The sequence below is a fragment of the Tachypleus tridentatus genome, chromosome 13 (assembly GCF_004210375.1).
Source record: "Tachypleus tridentatus isolate NWPU-2018 chromosome 13, ASM421037v1, whole genome shotgun sequence".
Taxonomy (NCBI): domain Eukaryota; kingdom Metazoa; phylum Arthropoda; class Merostomata; order Xiphosura; family Limulidae; genus Tachypleus; species Tachypleus tridentatus.
In genome coordinates this window covers 198,796,246-198,815,342 of record NC_134837.1, presented here as the reverse complement: position 1 = coordinate 198,815,342, position 19,097 = coordinate 198,796,246, and the positions used below count along the sequence as shown (strand labels likewise).

General features: G+C 33.0%; 1 protein-coding gene across 1 annotated transcript in view; it reads left to right on the top strand.

The window, feature by feature from the left end:
• LOC143237181 (CUB and sushi domain-containing protein 1-like) overlaps positions 1 to 19,097 on the top strand; it is a 53,944-nt gene that overhangs the window by 14,166 nt on the left and 20,681 nt on the right. The window contains exons 2-12 of the mRNA XM_076476157.1: positions 4,045 to 4,103; positions 5,194 to 5,403; positions 5,740 to 5,832; positions 6,938 to 7,060; positions 7,841 to 8,125; positions 10,285 to 10,434; positions 11,724 to 11,900; positions 12,611 to 12,790; positions 14,987 to 15,160; positions 17,950 to 18,129; positions 18,851 to 19,027. Coding sequence (XP_076332272.1) covers positions 4,045 to 4,103; positions 5,194 to 5,403; positions 5,740 to 5,832; positions 6,938 to 7,060; positions 7,841 to 8,125; positions 10,285 to 10,434; positions 11,724 to 11,900; positions 12,611 to 12,790; positions 14,987 to 15,160; positions 17,950 to 18,129; positions 18,851 to 19,027 — 1,808 coding nt within the window. The remainder of the gene's footprint in view (positions 1 to 4,044; positions 4,104 to 5,193; positions 5,404 to 5,739; positions 5,833 to 6,937; positions 7,061 to 7,840; positions 8,126 to 10,284; positions 10,435 to 11,723; positions 11,901 to 12,610; positions 12,791 to 14,986; positions 15,161 to 17,949; positions 18,130 to 18,850; positions 19,028 to 19,097) is intronic.

Genomic DNA, 19,097 nt, shown 5'->3' with positions numbered 1-19,097 from the left:
CCATACATGTATTCAAGGCTCGGCTCTGCGCCAGTTGGCAATCGACTTGGAACGAACAACGTGATAACAAGCTTTTCCAGAACTAACCTTCTATCAGGTCATTCCATAAGTAATGTCTGAAAATTTAATACAGAAAATGCATAATCATTTTTGTCTTTATAGAAAGCTTTAATGGCTTAAATATGTAATAGGATGTATATAAAAATGTTCAGACAAATAAAAGGAATTTCTTCAGATCATTAATCAAATAAACCCTTATGAAGGTGGATGTGTCTGAGGAGCACGTTAGGCATATAATGCTTTATTAGTTTAAAAATGCAATAGTGCAGCAGAATTGCATAAAACATTCAAGGTTTTTATGGTGCAGAGTCTCTTAATTAAAGAAAATGTCGAAGGTGGTTTCAGAAGTTCAGATCAGGTAACTATAACTCAAGTAATGCACCACGTTCAGGTTGTCTTGTTGAGTTTAATGATGACTTGCTGCTGGCTGCACTTGATGAAGATTGGGCTGTAACAGTTGAAGAACTAGCACAGATGCTTAATTCAACCAATTCAACAGTTCACCGTCATCTGCAACAGCTTAGAAAGGTGTCAAAACTTGGAAAATGGGTCCTCCATGATTTGACAGAAGTCAACCTTAGAACTCTAGTGAACATAACTCACCTTTTTGGACAGGTTAGTGGCTGGAGGTGAAAAATGGATATGTTATAAAAATGTTAAGCACCGCAGACAATGGCTCAGTGCAAGTAAACTGGCTGAAGCACAGCCCAAAATGGACTGCCACCCTAGGAAAGTCTTGTTAAGCGTCTGGTGGGATATTGTTGATGTAACCCATTTTGAGTTGCTGCCACTCGATGTAACGATTACATCAGACTTCTATTGTCAACATTTAGAGCGCTTGAATGTTGCACTGAAAGAAAAGAGGCCTGGTTTGATCAATCGTAAAGGTGTTTTGTTACACCAGGATAATGTACGGCCCCGTAGAGCAAGAATCACATCTGCAAAGATTGAAGAACTAGACGGGGAAAAACTTCCATATCCTCCTTATTCCCCAGACCTTGCCCCATCTAATTATCATCTATTCCGAAGTTTACAGAACTATCTTGATGGAGAAGAGCTTGTAATACATGAAGATGTCAAAACTATCCTCTCTACATTCTTCTCCTCCAAACCCCAAGGTTTTTATAGAAGTGGCATTGTGAATCTTTGGCAGGAAGTAATTGATAATAACGGAACATACATTATTGAGTAAATAACATTAAAAGCGTTTGAAATCCTTCTTCTCTTTATGAACCTAAAATCGGACATAATTTGAGAGATGACTTTCAGTTAGACTTTTGCCGTCTTGTTTCCGTAAGGATCGGAAGGAGGAAGTTGTCCTAACCAGGCTAAGCATGGGTTACAGTTTTTTAACTCATCATTTTCTTTTATCTGGGACAGATACACCAATGTGTGGTCTGTGTGACGCTCAAGTTGCAATAACTCACATTTTACTGTCGTATAGCCGTTATGTCCGTGAGCGTTAGCACAATTTCAGACAAGTTTTAACCACGGGTTCACCCCTGACGTTGAACAGTGTCATTGTAGATGGTAACACTGTCCAGCTTACAAATGTTTTTAATTCGTTTCGAGCCATTGGACTTTATAAGTCTATTTAAGTTTTTGTCCGATGTTGGAACATTGTTTTAAATTAACTTTCTTTTACACTTTAATAATAATTTAACTGATATTTTATTTTTTCACCGATTGTTTGACACCGATATCCTAGTTGGTTTGCACCATAAAATGCCAACCAACCAATAGTTTTTCACTTATCATTTTCTTTTATCTGGGACTGATGCGCCAATGTGTGGTCTGTGTGACACTCAAATCACAAGAGCATACATGTTACTGTCCTAACGTTGTTAAGACACGCGACGTCGCCATTTTACACGATTTTACGACGACTTCACTCCTGACGTTGGACAGTGTCACAATCGCCAATGACACTGTTCACCTCAGTTGTGTTTCTAATTTTTAAGGTCTATTATCCTTCTTAATTCTGTTTAAGTTTTTATCTGACTTTGGGCTATGGTTTTGATTTATTGTTATTAATTTTTTTACGTTATGCAGGGATTTTTTACCGGTTATTTGGCGCAGGTAGCCGAGTTGCTTTGTGTCAATAAATGCCAAACAACTAAGCTTACAAGTGCTTACTTATATATATGTAGATCCATGGTGGCCTGGCATGGCCAAGCGCGTAAGGCGTGCGACTCGTAATCCGAGGGTCGCGGGTTCGTGCCCGCGTCGCGCTGAACATGCTCGCCCTCCCAGCCGTGGGGGTGTATAATGTGACGGTCAATCCCACTATTCGTTGGTAAAAGAGTAGCCCAAGAGTTGGCGGTGGGTGGTGATGACTAGCTGCCTTCCCTCTAGTCTTACACTGCTAAATTAGGGACGGCTAGCACAGATAGCCCTCGAGTAGCTTTGTGCGAAATTCTAAAAACAAACAAACAGATCCATGGTTCTGTTCTAAACGGTCCCTACAACCCGTCAAGTCTATACAGTCTATAAAACTTGATTGATTCTAGAGTCCCTAAAGCACAATCCAGTATAGATAGCCCCTAAAACGTATTGGATATCTTCAGGAGTTTCCTTACACCCTTAATCGCCCAATTTGAGCCCCTCATAATTTTTATAATGTATTTCTTCGTTTATATATCTCTTTAGAAGGTTAATAGCGTATATGCAAAATTTAAAGTCGTTCTGCTAAACGTAGTAGTATGAATGTAAAAATGAATCGAGTAAACAGGATATCTCGATAGAAATAGGAATTATCTTACGTTTTCAAAAGAGCCATTCCATAATCACTCACGTGAACCACCCAGTAAACCATACAGTCTCAATACCTGTCAAGAAAATAATTAAATTAATAATCCCTAGTTGTGATCTGTTTAAAAGCATTATACAGTTATATACTAATGACAGTTTTATTGTGCCATATTTCGCCTTGTATAAATAGTTTTTAAAAAGCGATTCGTCAATGAGTCTTCCAAAACATATCCTGAAAAAAATTAGTCCCTATACCATTAACATTACCACCACTATTACTATGTTGTGATTTCCGAGGTCACTGCTGGTAATTTTTTTCCCCTGAATTGCTTATAATGAGCTTCCGAAAATAACTACCTTAAGTACTTTTAAACGGAGATGGTAAAAAAATCGATTGTTTCTAAAGGTTGCAGAAAACACGTTTCTTCACTGAAACGGAGAGGGTTAAAAAGATGCAAGTTTTTTAACCAAGTTATCTTACAATTTGGAAGTTTCAATGATCGAATCCCTAATGTCTAATCAGAACTCATTGTATAGTTTTACTAATGAATAACAGTTGTGTTTGTATATATTTAAAAAATAAATACAACTATTAGATTGGTTGTTTTGGTATAGCAAAGCCACATCGGGCTACATGCATTGTAAACCGTAGACATACCGCTGTACTAACGGGAGAGAACTGTTAGATTAAAATATATTGTGATAACAGCTTTGCCACCACCAACCATTAGAGAATTGCCCTTAAGTGACGCAAACATTTAAGTTATCTACATAAAAAGAATAATTTGCCTAATTATCCTCTCTCCACTCATAACTCGACGTTCTCCTGAATTTTAATAACAATACTAGTTATGAAAACAATAACATTCAGAAACGTGAAACAATATAATTCCACATCTATTTGTTGAGAATCATCATAACGGAAGTTAATGTCCTTGGAACTTGTTAGAACCTTTATTTAGAAGATTAAGACTGTTAAACACTGAAATTTTTATTTTTTTACCTTAATTCTAACTGTTTTTTCACATTTGGCGGTCTTTCTCAAGTTTTGACAAGTAAAATGCGTAATATTTTACAAATATTTCATACTCAGAAATTGGTTTGCTCTTTGTTAATGGCTAGAAACTGACAGATGATATGTAAGGAAAAGTGAAATTTCGAAACCTTAAAAAACGTGATATACCTATAGTCAAAGTTTTATTGTGTGATACTTACTGATATTGGATCTTGCAGGGAAGCTCGTCGTGTTTGTTCGCCAGATGGAACATGGAAAGGCGAAGTCCCATTCTGCGGTACGTAGGGTCATCATTAATGACCTTATTATTATTATAATTTAACAAAAACAGAAAAGTATCAAAATTATGACAAAACACGTGATTGCTTTCGTATGGTAGACATTTTATATCATAGGCAAACTGTTGGCCCCTAATGAACAAATGTTCACCTTTCGAAAGTGTTCGGTTTATAAGGTTTTTGAATTTAACTGTTTGTTTCAATCTACGTATTTTTTTCTTAACATCATCAATTAAATCTGTGACAGTAATTGAAACTAACATTTGTGTTTGTGCATTCCATAAGTAAAATATACTCTGTTATTTATTTTACGTTACTTTAATTAACAGTATTAGTTAGAATGTTCGTCATATCTAAATTTATTATTATTTTATTGCGGAGATTCTCTTATTAATTAAATATATGTATTTACGACTAGCCTAAATTTCCTAATCTGGTCGAATGTTGCAAGATAATATAATTTTTTGGCTTTACAGCCATAAGTCTCATTTACGCGAGGGAATCCAACTAATGAATTGTTTTTTTGTTTTGAATTTCGCGCAAAGCTACTCGAGGGCTATCTGCGCTAGCTGTCCCTAATTTAGCAGTGTAAGACTAGAGGGAAGGCAGCACCGACCGCCAACTCTTGAGCTACTCTTTTACCAACGAGTAGTTGGATTGACCGTAACTTTATAACACCCCCACGGCTAAAAGGGTGAGCATGTTTGGTGCGACGGGTATTCGAACACGCGACCCTCGGCTGACGAGTCGAACGCCTTAACACGCTTGGCCATGCTGGGCCTCCAACTAATGAAACAATTAAGAATGTAAGAAGAATATATTTGACTAGATGTGCTGACTAATAGGTTGATTTTTTTTTTAGTTTCGCTCTAAGTAGCAAACTTTCTAAGATGGTATTCTACAATTATAACAAAAACAATTAATTTTTAATAAAAAATAAAATCATAAAATATTTTGTTCTTGTTAAATGGTCGAACAGATATTTATGAAATAACAATTATAAAATAATAAGTACACATAACAGTTAATTTATTGGAAGAAAGTCAAGAATAAACTTTTAAAACTAATTAAATTTCCATTTCTAAACAGCCATTAATGTCGCCTCTGGAAAACCTGCTAACCAGTCTAGCACTTCGAGAGGTGGAAAACCCGAAAACGCTAATGATGGAGATACGACAATATATCACGAAGACAAGTTCTGTACAGAAACAAAGCAAGGCAACTCTCCCTGGTGGCAAGTAGACTTATTACAAGGATATGAAGTGAGAGTTGTGAGAATTTTCACAAGAGGATGCTGTGGTAAATGAAAATATTTCGTTTTTCTTCTAGTCCGTTACAAAATGATTACTTTTGCTAGACAGAAGAATTATTAAAATAGTTTAATCTGACATATTTTCAATTAATGTATCTAGAAGTAAAGTATATTACGAAATCGGTATATGTTTTCTAAACTAAAAATAAATTTTAAAAAATCATTGGTAATATAAGAAAATAAAGAATTATAACTTTTTATTGAATGAATAACATACTGTTTAAGACGTATGTGTTTTATTCTTTACTCTTTCAATTAAATCTTTAAATTGCCAATGTTATATTTTGAGAAATTATTTATCTGATTTTTTTTTATTATTGTAGGTCATCAACCCTTACACAATTTAGAGATCAGAGTTGGAAACAGCTCAGTCATCCAGGAAAACCGTTTGTGTGCGTGGTATCCAGGAACGATTGGTAAGTATTCATCACCAGTTTAGCATCCAAAGCTCAAAGCAGCTCTGTAGCGTCACCAAGGTAACTAGTTAAAAAGGCCTACAACAACTATATATTGTTATTAGTAACTAATAAACTGAGATCCAAAACAGCTCTGTAGTGTCACCAAGGAAACTAGTAGCTAAGGCCAAAATATTTTAATTACTGGATTTTTATTATTTTTATCTATCTGTTATTTTGATTCTCCATTTTTTTAAAAAACATCAAGAACCACGTGTAATGTGATAGCAGAGTTATTCTTTTAAAATTAGCATTCAGAGCCAAGGAAATCTGTAAGTTATGTCCTCTGCAATAAACCTGACCAAGTGGAAATTGTGCTAGCTTTTATTAATTAATAACACTCATAGTTCAGGGTTTAATACAGTTTCCATGAGAACAGTCTAATATAAATATGTCATTAGTAAATTATCAAATGTACTTTTTCCAAATATCCAGAGAGACAAATTAACATTTGAAATTTCCTTTTATGTGATAAAAGTAGGAATAACCAACTTTCAAGTTTTAAGAAGTTAAAGGTAACTTCTCAAATTTTTCAACGGTGCATATTCTCAAAAATCGGACATTTGACAACCAGTTTCATTTCTTTCATTCCGTAAACAAGGGGAACAACACTAGGGGATAGCTAAGTATTAACTTTTAAAAACTTGATTCTCTACTTTGAAAGAAAAAAACATCAATTTTGAGTTGCAAATTCTAAGGATACTATGCTTAATTTGTTAAATCAAAAGGGTCATGGTATCCATTGTGTGGAGTATTATTAATATTGGTAAGTGAAGGTGTTTTAGAACCATATTAAATTCATGCATCCTTATTCTGTTTATTTCCCCTAACTTTATTGTATCTCATGTCAAAAGATTCAAATCTAGCTAAACCAACAATTTGATTGTGCTACCTATTACTCAGTATCTCAAGTATAAATTCTGCTATTGTCTTGAAGTTTTGTGACCAGTCATGCTGCTTTGTTATAAGAGACAGATTTGATCCTTAGATAAATACAAATACAGTTGTATTTGGGGGGGGGGGGTATTTGTTTATTTCATTACTGTTTGATTTTGTTTTTTTGCAGAAGATGGCACTACTAAAGACTTTGAGTGTGCTTACCCTATTAATGGTCGATATGTTTATGTTCAGATGGTGGGTATTGAAGGTTCTCTTTCGCTGTGTGAGGTCATGGTTTTTTCAACACAGGGTGAGTCAGCTTCTGAGTTTTGTTTTTATTCTGAAAATTTTTTATCTATTTAATATTATCATAAGGGAAGGATACTGGTGAAATATATAAATGCAAGCATGCATTAATGTAAGTACATACTATACTAGATTAATTGTTCTGCAGAAATTCACAGTGTCTTCAGTCAATAGAATATAAAAAAGAATCATTTTGAGTAAAAAACAAATTGATGAACACAACTCTGATCTGGAAATATGGAGTATAAATTATATACAAGTTCTTTATTGCTGTACTAATTTTGTAGATATGAATGATGTGGTACATATTTCTTATGCCACATTAAGTCGTAGAAGATGTTTATGTCAGTCAGTTAGTTAAATCTGCAAGTCACATGGTAGATGTTTTTGTGTAAGGCATTACTTAAATATGTGCATTACATGGCAGACATTTCTGTGATGCATTAGTTAAATCTGGGAGTCACTTGGTAGTCTTTTCTGTGATGCATTAGTTGAATCTGAGTCACATGGTAGATGTTTCTGTGTGATGCATTAATTGAACCTCTGAGTAATGTAACAGATGTTTTTATCAGTGAGTTAGTTAAGCTTCTAGTAATGTAGGAAGAACAGTGGTTTTGTAAAATGTGTAGTGAGATGAAAGATGTTGCTCATCTGTAAAATGGAAATTAAATTTATTTTTATTGCAGATGTGTTTAAAGTTTTCTAGGAGAATATAAGTATGAATAAACGTTTTTAAAAACCAACCAGCTGAATATAACATTTTTATTATGATTGGTTTATTAAGAGTTTTCTGCTCAGAGATGTGGCAATCACTTGGAATCCTTGAAACTTACAACATTCAGTCATACCTGTTACGAGTTTCAAGGTGGAAAGGGTGGGACTTTTGGAGATGCAGATCGATCCTGCCAAGAGCATGGAGGGTGGATTGTCCAATCCATAAGTAATGTAACCCACAGATTCTTGTCGTCTGAGCTGGAGAGGCTGAAAGACAAGTTAAAATCCAAATTGGTATGGTTTGGAGCTCAGAGGGAGCCTGGGGTAGTGTCTCAGAAATGGCACTGGGTCAACAGTGAGTATCATAACAAAGTATTTTTATTTTTCCTTCAGTCAATTTCCAGTGTGCTTACATGAGTTTTTTTAAATAAAAAATATGCAATTTTCAAGATATTTAATAGCAACTTTGTTGTTTTATTTTCCTTTTGCATTTTCAAGAATACTAAAAACTGATTACATAGTATCATTAATCTGTGTAATTATAGCACTTTTGTTCACAATGATGATAAAATGATAATTAATTCAATGAATAAACAATCTGTTTAAGACCATACTAGTGGTTGAACATGCCTCTAGTCTCTACTGATGTGAAATAATTATTTTGATAGGTAACAACAATAATGTTTGATCAGTGTTCTTATAGGTGATTTGTTGAAATTTATTGAAATACAGATATTCAGATGCAATAGTCTGCAAAAGTGTTTGGATAAAGTCAAACATTAGATTTTGAACTACTTTCACAAAACAATGGAAGGTAAATCACAAGTGAAAATCAAAATGTTATTAATCTTTGTATTTAGTACAACAGAAACTCAGTGGAAGTGCTTGAGTTCAGCAAACAATTAATATCTTTCATGTCCCCCTTTTGCTTTAGTAAATACAGGTACTTTTTTAGACATTGTTGCAACACATTTAGTCAAATTGTCCTTTGGAATTTTACTCCAAATGTCTCTAATACACTCCCATAAAGCTTCTTTGGAAGTAACTTTTGATGTGTCAAGTTTTTAATCCATCAAATCACAGACCTGCTCAACTGGGGCTCTTTGGGGGACATTACTTAATATGAATGACTCCAACAACTTCTTTCATAAGTAATTTCTGCATAGGTCAGATGAGTGTTTGGAGTCATTATCTTCTTGGTAGTAGAATCCTTTACCAATAATACACAAACCACTGGTTACACCATTATGGATTAGTATCTGATGGTACTTGCACTGGTTCATTATTTAATATATTTTGCAAATATCTCCCATCATCTCAGGGGAAAAACACCTTCGAACTATCACACTGCCTCCCCATGCTTCATGGTAGGTGCTATGCATTGAGGTAAGTATCTTTCACCTTTCTTCTGTCAGATGTATAACATACACTTTGAACCAAGTATTTCAGACTTGAACTTATCCATCCATAACATCCCTTTCCAATCATAAACAATCCAGTTTTTTGTACTTTTTCAGCAAGTTTCAGTCTCTTAACAATTTTAAAGATTGAAGTAAAGGTTTATTAACTAATATACAACCAATCTTTCCATTCTTGTTGAATCTTTTGGACACTGTAGATCTAGACACTGTTCTATCATCTGGTACATGGTTGTTTATCTCGTGCTTGAGATCAGTAACAGTCTTCCTTCTGTCCTGAATGCTGTATAAACAAAGATAATTAACATCATTATCATTGAGTTTAGGTGTTCTGTCTCTTACACATCTGTTTACATATTTATCTGTCTCTGTTTCACAATGTATGGTGTACTTGACAGCATTTGGGGAGTACTTCAAGTCTGCAGTGATTTGTTGAAGAGTCCAACCAGCATCACTTAAAGCTTTTGTGTGAATTATCTGCTCTACTTACAATTCTAGATGTTCTTTTGGGCTGTGGCATGACAACACAGCTTAATTTATAGAGATAAACACTTTTTTATCAAGGTTTATTTGTGGAGTTCTAATAAATTAATTTCTTCTAGCATATACCAGTACCATATGCTATATCATTGTTTGCTTTTTATCTGCATAATTAAGACACTGCATGGGGTACCATGACAGTTATTTCAGATCCTAAATTTGATTAGTATATTGATTCAAATATAACCCTTACGACATGACCTTGGCACAAGTATGTGGGAACTCTAAAGATTGATAAATATTCTCATCCTGGTTCATTCAATTTTCAACAGGGATCAGTTAAACATTACCAATGTTGAAATTAAAATTTTGTAATAGCAAGGAGGAATTAGCCTCATAAAATGAAAATAATGACCAAATATTCTCTTGTCCTAACACTTGCACAGTACTGTCCTAGTTAACTTTTTTGAGTAATAATAAAAAATTTAGATTTTAATATGTAGCTGATAGAAAATTTTTTCCAAACTCTGAAAAAAAAATGTATATGATATATCAGTTCCAAGGAAAATCTCAAATCAAATAGATCTAACAGTTTTATGTTGTTTTCCACAAATAGATCAAGCAGTAGTGGATTTTCTGTGGGCTCCTGACCAGCCCAATAACTATAATGGTCAACAGAACTGTGTTGTGTTGGATGGTGGAAGGAAGTGGATGTGGAATGATGTTACTTGTGATCTTGATTACTTACCGTGGATTTGTCAGTACAGTAAGTAATTTTATTCACTGTTACCTTGATAAATGTCTATGAAATGTAAAACTGAAAACATCATTACATTTCTTGTTTTTCATTTAGCATTGGTAAAGTAGCATTATGAATACAGCACTGCTGCTAATTTATGAGAAATTGCCATGTTAAGCATGCAACACTGCTGCCGAGTTACAACAGGTTGCAGTGTTAAAGTATGTAACACTGCTGCTGAGTTATGACAGGTTGCAAAAAGTACAGTTAAGGTTACAGAACATCAATGTAACCAAAATTACAGTGAAGGTTATGGATCATAAACATAACCAAAACTACAGTCAAGGTTACAGAACATCAACGTAACCAAAAGTACAGTCAAGGTTACAGAACATCAATGTAACCAAAAGTACAGTCAAGGTTACAGAACATCAACGTAACCAAAAGTACAGTCAAGGTTACGGAACATCAATGTAACCAAAACTGCAGTCAAGGTTACGGAACATCATCATAACCAAAATTACAGTCAAGGTTACGGAACGTCAACGTAACCAAAATTACAGTCAAGGTTACGGAACGTCAACGTAACCAAAATTACAGTCAAGGTTACAGAACATCAATGTAACCAAAACTACAGTCAGGTTAAGGTTACAGCGTAACCAAAATTACAGTCAAGGTTACAGAACATCAACGTAACCAAAACTGCAGTCAAGGTTACGGAACATCAACGTAACCAAAACTACAGTCAAGGTTACGGAACGTCAACGTAATCAAAATTACAGTCAAGGTTACGGAACGTCAACGTAACCAAAATTACAGTCAAGGTTACGGAACGTCAACGTAACCAAAACTACAGTCAAGGTTACGGAACATCAACGTAACCAAAACTACAGTCAAGGTTACGGAACGTCAACGTAACCAAAATTACAGTCAAGGTTACGGAACATCAACGTAACCAAAACTACAACGAAGATTACAGAACATCAACGTAACCAAAACCACAGCGAAGATTAGGGAACATAAACGTAACCAAAACTATAGTAAAGGATTGGAAACTTGTGTTGTTTTTTTTGTTACATGGTTTTTTTTAAATTTAGGTTGACAGTATGTTTTTTCTCATCCAAGAACTCGTGGCTCCACTCCGAAGAAAATAAAATATGATGAATATTTTCTGATACCATCAAGAAAATACTTGGGGGTTCATTAAGTTGTTTCTCATAAAATTCTCCAACTCGTGTTCAGGTAAAAGTTAGTCATAGAGCAGAATATCACTGTTTAATTTACTATATGTTTATGATGTCTGTCTGTTTATAAAGGTCCATCAAACTGTGGTAGTCCTGATAGGAAGGAAAACTCCACCATTCTGGGAAACAACTTCACTGTGGGGCAGCAGGTTACATATATATGTCCAGTAGGAAACATGCTTGTCGGTGAAGCAACAAGGACCTGTGATACCAATGGTTTCTGGACAGGAGTAACACCATCTTGTAAATGTAAGTCTTAAGTTTGTTATATATATGTTTCTGTAACTTATACACTTTTTTTTTTTTTTTTTTTTTACTTTGGAAGGTTAATTGCATTACGTATTTTTAGAGGATATTTGTATGCCTTTAACCAGAAATAGTCAAAATTTTGTCGTCACATTAATAGTACTGACATATCATCAGTAATGTAACATTAAAGAGTTCAGTGAATAGAAGATTTATTCCCATACTCTTTATGTAATATCTTAAAATCACGAATAATATATAACGTTTGACATTTATAGGTACAGAATTTAAACTTCCCTATATTTATATTATACTTTCTGTTGTATACTGGGGAGCTTGAATCTGTGAGTGAAATATAAAATCAAGAGAAACAATGTAAACATGAGCTTCTATGTTTGATTACAAGTCATGTAAACTGATTTATAAAACTGTTTCCCTAAAGAATGTGTGTTGGTTTCTACACTGATGTTTATACTCACAGTTTAGTAAGATGGTAACATTTTCTTGTAAAAAAACATAGAAATATTTGTCTACAATTTCTATGTTGGACAAGTGTATGAACCCACACACACAAACATTTTGTAACAAGTCCAGTTGATTCATTATAGTTTTGTCAGTGTTTAATTTTTATTTAAAAATGTATATAGTTTTTCTGGTTACTTGATATGTTATCCTCTTAAGTGTAGCAGCGATAACATTTAAGCTTTTCCTAGATGTGGACTGTGGACCTTTATTGGACACTGATTATGGAAAGGTTAGGTACCTGGAAGCTCGAACTACTTTCAATGCCTCAGCACAGTACACTTGTGATCAGAACTATACATTAACTGGTGATGCCATTCATGTGTGCTTGGGAAGCGGCAACTGGAAAGGAGACAAAGTAAAGTGCCTGCGTAAGTTTGGTTTCTTCTTCTACATAAAGCATGAGATAGTTACAATATCTGTATTTTACCGTATTATTCTAAATAATAAGTTAAATGGTTTTATTTAATGAGCCTGTTTAAGAAAATATCAGTTACTTGATCAACATTCATAAATACACATATTGCTCTATTCAGACACCAGATTTAAATGTTGTTCTACTTATAAGTCCATTACACATGAGCAAGGTACAATATGTATCACTGAATAAAAGTCAAAGTGACAGATTGTAATGAAAGGTGTCAAATGAAAGTTAGAAAATGACTAGTCAAGTAAGTATGTTTTATTGTAATATCAACCATATTTGTAATGTTTTCTTAGTTTTTCAAATCACAAGTACAAATACAAATCACATCTATAATATAATGATTATTTTGTTTCTTACTTTATTGTTTACCCACTGAGCAGTGTATTTTTCACACAAGTATCAGGTAAATAATATAACCAGGTAGAAAATTTGAACTTTATGAAGGTTGAAATATATCTACATGTAACTGAATCCTAAAAATAAAACAATATTATCTTTATTTTCCTATTCTATCACACGTTTTACACTTGGAAAGCCAAGGAAGATTGCTTTGTTTGGTTTGTTTTGAATTTCATGCAAAACTACTTGAGGGCTATCTGCACTAGCCGTCCCTAATTTAGCAATGTAAGACTAGAGGGAAGACAACTAGTCATCACCACCCACTGTCAACTCTTAGGCTACTATTTTACCAACAAATAGTGAGATTGTCCATCACATTATAATGTTTCCATGGCTGAAAGGGCAAGCATGTTTGGTGTGACGGGGATTCGAACCTGCAACCCTCGGATTTTGACTCAAGTACCTTAACCACCTGGCCATGCCAGGCTGTCAAGGAAGAAAACGTAAACTGTGTTTTGTAAATGTCTTTTATAAGTATGAGAAACAGTGCATAGCTGGCACTTTGAATTTTGTTTGTTAGACATTAACATACCATCTTCAATTACGCTCTTCGTTACAGTAGTACAGAAATTATGATAATGTGACATTCAATCCAACTTTTCATTGGTAAAAGATTAACCCAAGTATTTATAATGGGTTGAGTTAATTAGCTGCATTCCCTTTGGTCTGTTACTTCTAAGTTAGGGTCAGCTAATGCAAACATCCCTTGAGTGGCTTTGTATGAAATTTAAATAAACAAGACGTTAACATATGATTCTTTTGAACCCTGTTACAGAACTCCTGAAATACAGCTCATGCTTTTAGCCTACATGGCCTGAGCTGCACATGCTGCTACTGTCAAGAACCAACTCACCTTAGTAGATTGTTAACTTGAAGTTACAACTTATACCATTGTTACTGTATTTAATATTATATTGTGTATAAACTATAATACTTTACTCTATTTAATTTCATCTAATTAAGAATTCCTGACTAAAAGTAAGCCAACTATATAGATTACAACTAAAAACCATTCAAAATAATTTATACTTGAATGAAGAAAGTAGCCAAACAACAAGAGATACTTGATATAATAAACCAACACACCCACACATTAAATCTTATACTGATTATATTGAACAATTACTTATGTGTCTAGTCTGTTAGAATTATTGTTGGTAATAATTCCAACAGTGTTTCATCAGTTAATGTAAGATACTATTGTAGAAGTAGTTTTTGTTCAAACCTGCACAACAAATGATGCTTAAACATTAAGTTTCTTCATCATTGTTTTAGTTCACAAACTATAAAACAGGTGTTGTATGCTGTTCCTGTATTGGTAACAAACAGTAAATGAAGGTGCTCTGGAAACTTCTTCCAATGAGTGGCTTATTTGTGCTTTTTTTTTTCTTTCTTTCCATATGACCTGATATATATAAACACATGAAAACCATCTTCATTAACAGTAATTACTTTGTTTGGTTTTTCATAACTAAGCAAAAAGATAAACATTGGGCTATCTGTGCTTTGCCCACTATCTATAGGTATCAAAACCTGTTTGCCACACAAGCACGTGTTGACATTATTCGAGGGTTGTATTCAGAGAATAACTTGAAGCACAACTGTCGTTTCATGTTATTATGTTAGCATACTTTAGGTTATTATACATGCACTAAAGTTTATTGCACTTATTAAAGTGTTACAGTGCAAACAGAAGTGCTACGTTAAATTTGTCATGATGAGTTTTGTATGTTTTTTATAGTTAACCAGTGTCCACAGCTGAAAACACCAGCAAACAGTATCTTGGAGGTTACAGGGCATTCAGCTGGGAGTCATGCTAAGTACAGTTGTGAGAAAGGCTACAGACTTATTGGAAAAGAAACAAGAAATTGTGAACTTGGTGGAATGTGGACAGACAGTGAGCCCCAGTGTAAATGTATGTTTAAAACTATAAATTTGTGTGATCTGTTGCAGAATCTTAGTTAACAATACAGGTTAACTAACTCATGTCTTGTACAAAAAGTACTGATCCTTTATTTTAGCTGTCTCATTTAATCCTCTCATAACAGGTCAAGGGTCAAAGGTCATGTCATCACATTTGTTAACTCGCATTCAAAAATTTATTGAAGTAAAATTTTATGAATTTATGTCAATAAATTTGGAATCGAATTGTAGATTATAATTCAAACTTTAATAGTATAATTTCTTAATTTCAAAGTAAATATTAAAAGAAACAACATTTAAATATAGATTTTAGTAAGTCATGTGGTATGTTGAATGCAGCACTGTTTAAAATTAGAATTTGTGATGTCAAAATAATAAGTTAATAGTTTTGTAGAAATTAGGAACTCAGATTACTAATATTGATAAGATAGAATTAAAATAAAAACCTCATACCTTTTTATTTTGCTGACATATGGCTTGAGTACTGAATCAAACATGGTGGTCCTGTTCAACTCTTTCAATTTTTTTGAAATGGTCATTACATACACTTACTCCAATATATGACATGTGAATAACCAATCAACAGCTTAAAATGCCCCCAGAGTGGATTTCCTAGCCATTTTAATCTTTCAAAAAAAACCAAAAAACTTTCACTTTTTTTCAATTCAAGATTTCAACGAGGTAGGTTGTGTCTTTAGTCTGCTTCAATTTTCATATTTTATTAAATCTAAATAAATCTTAGTAAATTATAATGGAATTTTGTGATAACAATTTTGTTATTTATAATTTTTTTTTGGTTATTCAACTGTATGTATATAAAACCTAAACAAAATTTTATTTGAAATCTTCCATGTTAGAAATTTTAAAAGGCTTAACAACCTATGTCCTGCAGCACCAAGTACAAAATCGTAGTGAGAAGAGATAGTTCTTTGCTTTACTTCTTGATTTATTGTTCTATATTTTAAGAAAAATATTTTTAATTATTTGTTTCTAAATAGTAATAATCTATTTAGATATATATACTGTATAACAATTGAAATGTAACTGTATATTACAAAATACTAGTCCACTAAAGGTCAATTTTATATTACTGGATAGGTGACCTGAGTGCCTGTGCAAATTATATAGTGCTAACTAAGCATGGCTAGAAGGTCAATATAATAACAAATAATAAATATATATCTTCATATATAGTGTTGAGACTTCAGCTACTTAGACTAAGTATTTGTATTTTTATGTTATACTATATAGTCGTTCTAGCATGAAAAAAGCATAATTTATATTTATTTCCTAATTTGTTATGATGGTTATGAGGTTGTTTAAAGTAACAGACTCTACATATGGTATAGAAAATAACAAAATATAAAGTTTTGCTGAAAACAAGCAGTTGAAATGTCTTTAGGAGGTTTTAGAGATTATGCAAATAATATTTGAGATTTTGGGGATGAAGAATAGTTTTTTAATCATAACAATAAATCACTTTGCACTCAGATTGGTAACCAAACAGACTCCATTTTCACAACAATTCCTTAGTAAAAATATTTATTGAAAATCTGATTTTTTGTGTACAAAATACTCGTAATTTTTACTAAAGTTTCACCAAATTTTATGAAGCTACACATGCTGTATCAAAAGTTATAATGGATATACTTAATGTGTGCAACTGTGTAGACAAACTTGTGTATGTTATACCATTGCAAAGGGGCTAATAATGCAGGTTAACTAATTCATGTCTTGTACAAAGAAGTGTTGATTCTTTCTTTTAACTTTTTGTACTGTTGTTATAAAAAAAGAATTAGTTCTGTATATAGAAAATAACAGGTGCATGTTACTTTGTTTCTTTCAATGTATTTAAATAAGTTTCATCTACATGTAATCAAAATTGATGTTAGTATTCAAACTGATGAGGTTAAATTACATTCAGTTAATCTTTTTCTGTTTCTCTGTCCTTTTCACATGCTACCAAAATATTGCACACATGAAAATTATAATTTTGAAACAGGTCCCTTTTTTACTGTTTTTCTAAAGATTAAAGAACCAATATTATGGTGATTTATTGAGTATCTTGTGTTATAATTAATTTTGTGGTAAAAATTAAACACTGCTTGTAACACCTGATTCGTATGTTTATAAAGTTTCTTGAGTTTAAGTCCAGCCCTATACTATTAAAATTTTTTTCACTGATGCTGTTGGAAATTAAACAGTGTTCTCCAAAGCACACCTTTCACCTTAGAACAATTGTCTTTTATTACTTTAATTCTATATTCGTATGCACCAACTACTTTTCCCTCATTCATAATCTTTTTGTACTTGATTTTTTCTTTTAAAAAATAGGGGGTAGCATTAAAAAGTTGTAACAGCTTGTAAGCTTTATATTTCACAGTACAGCAACCTCTTGTGGCTTTTTCAAACAGTATTACAAAACATTTTGAGTACAAAAAGTCAAATAAACCACTAGAATACAACGTTTTGGTGTGTTCCTCCACATTACTTTATCAGAATAGAGATCTTCATTCCTTTATTCAGAATTTCCAATATACACAATACTAATAAAGATTTGTTGCTACTCAGTCTGACATCTTTACTGATACTCTTTTTTTTTGGATTTGATGTTTGGCAGAGAATAAACCAGCTTCCCAAGTCACTGAGATTAAAGGTTAATACTAGTACATTAAACATAATTCCCTGGTTCAAAATAATGGTATTGTCAAGCTGTGTGTCAGTCTTATTGCTTAGAGAGCTTTACTTGTTCTAACATTAAAGTTCTGATTATATCCACAGTTATTGATTGTGGTATGCCAGATCCTTTAACAAATGGTGACCATGTGCTCTTAAACCAAACTACGACATACTTGAATAAAGTTAAATACACGTGTCATCGGAACTTTAGTCTTGTTGGGGATGAGGTGCGAACTTGCCTTGAAACAAAGTTGTGGAGTGGAAAACAACCTGTATGCAAATGTAAGGAAATGGAACCTTAAGTGTAGTTATAATTATTTTTGATAAATGTATGTTTTATTCGTTATGGAAAGATCTATGTTTGGCTTATTTGTTTCTAGTTTAAGCACAAATCTACACAATGGGCTATCTGTGCTCTGCCCACCATTGATATTGAAACTCAATTACTAGCGTTATAACTTCATAAATGAACCTAAACATATTTCTGTGCCATTTGGAGGCATTAAAAAGTCTTACTGTGTTACTAATAGTGATTGCTTTAGTTTATAATTTTGATACCATATTTAAATGGAGATAATTAAAGTGTAAAGTTATTTTAACAAAACATTACATTGTTTAATAAAGTTCAGTTTTAACATAAAAATACTTGTTTAATTTAAATAAGTCTTCTCAATTATTTAATCTTTTTAATAATTTCATATCCTAAAATTATATTCATTACAACATTTAGTGATAATTAAACCTCTACCTCTGTTTAAAAAAAGTGCTTTATCAGTGTTTGCAGTAATTATCTATGTAGAAATAACAGGTTTTATAGTGTAGTAGTTTTAATTTTCCATTTCTTTGTATAAAGGTAGAGAAAATTTATCTGTTCACTATTACAACATTTAACCATTAACGAGTCAAGCAGAAGATTTAAAGAATAACAGGTTTCTTACTCCAGTGTCTATCAGTCAAAAAATCGGGGATTTTCATTGTAACAGTTCTTGGTTTTCTCTTACAGTAATAGAATGTAGAGAACCAGACGTACAGCCTGGATCTTACGTGGAAGGAGATGGACTTACTGTTCACTCAGTCATTGACTACTTCTGTGAAACTGGTCACGTGATGATTAGCACATCTTCTCGTAGAGTCTGTGGACTGAATGGAAGGTGGAGTGGTGAAGCTCCTGTTTGTCACTGTATGTTTTTAATTAAAATTTTTTGGTGTATTAGCCCAAAATAATAGTGATAACTGAATTTCTTTCTGTT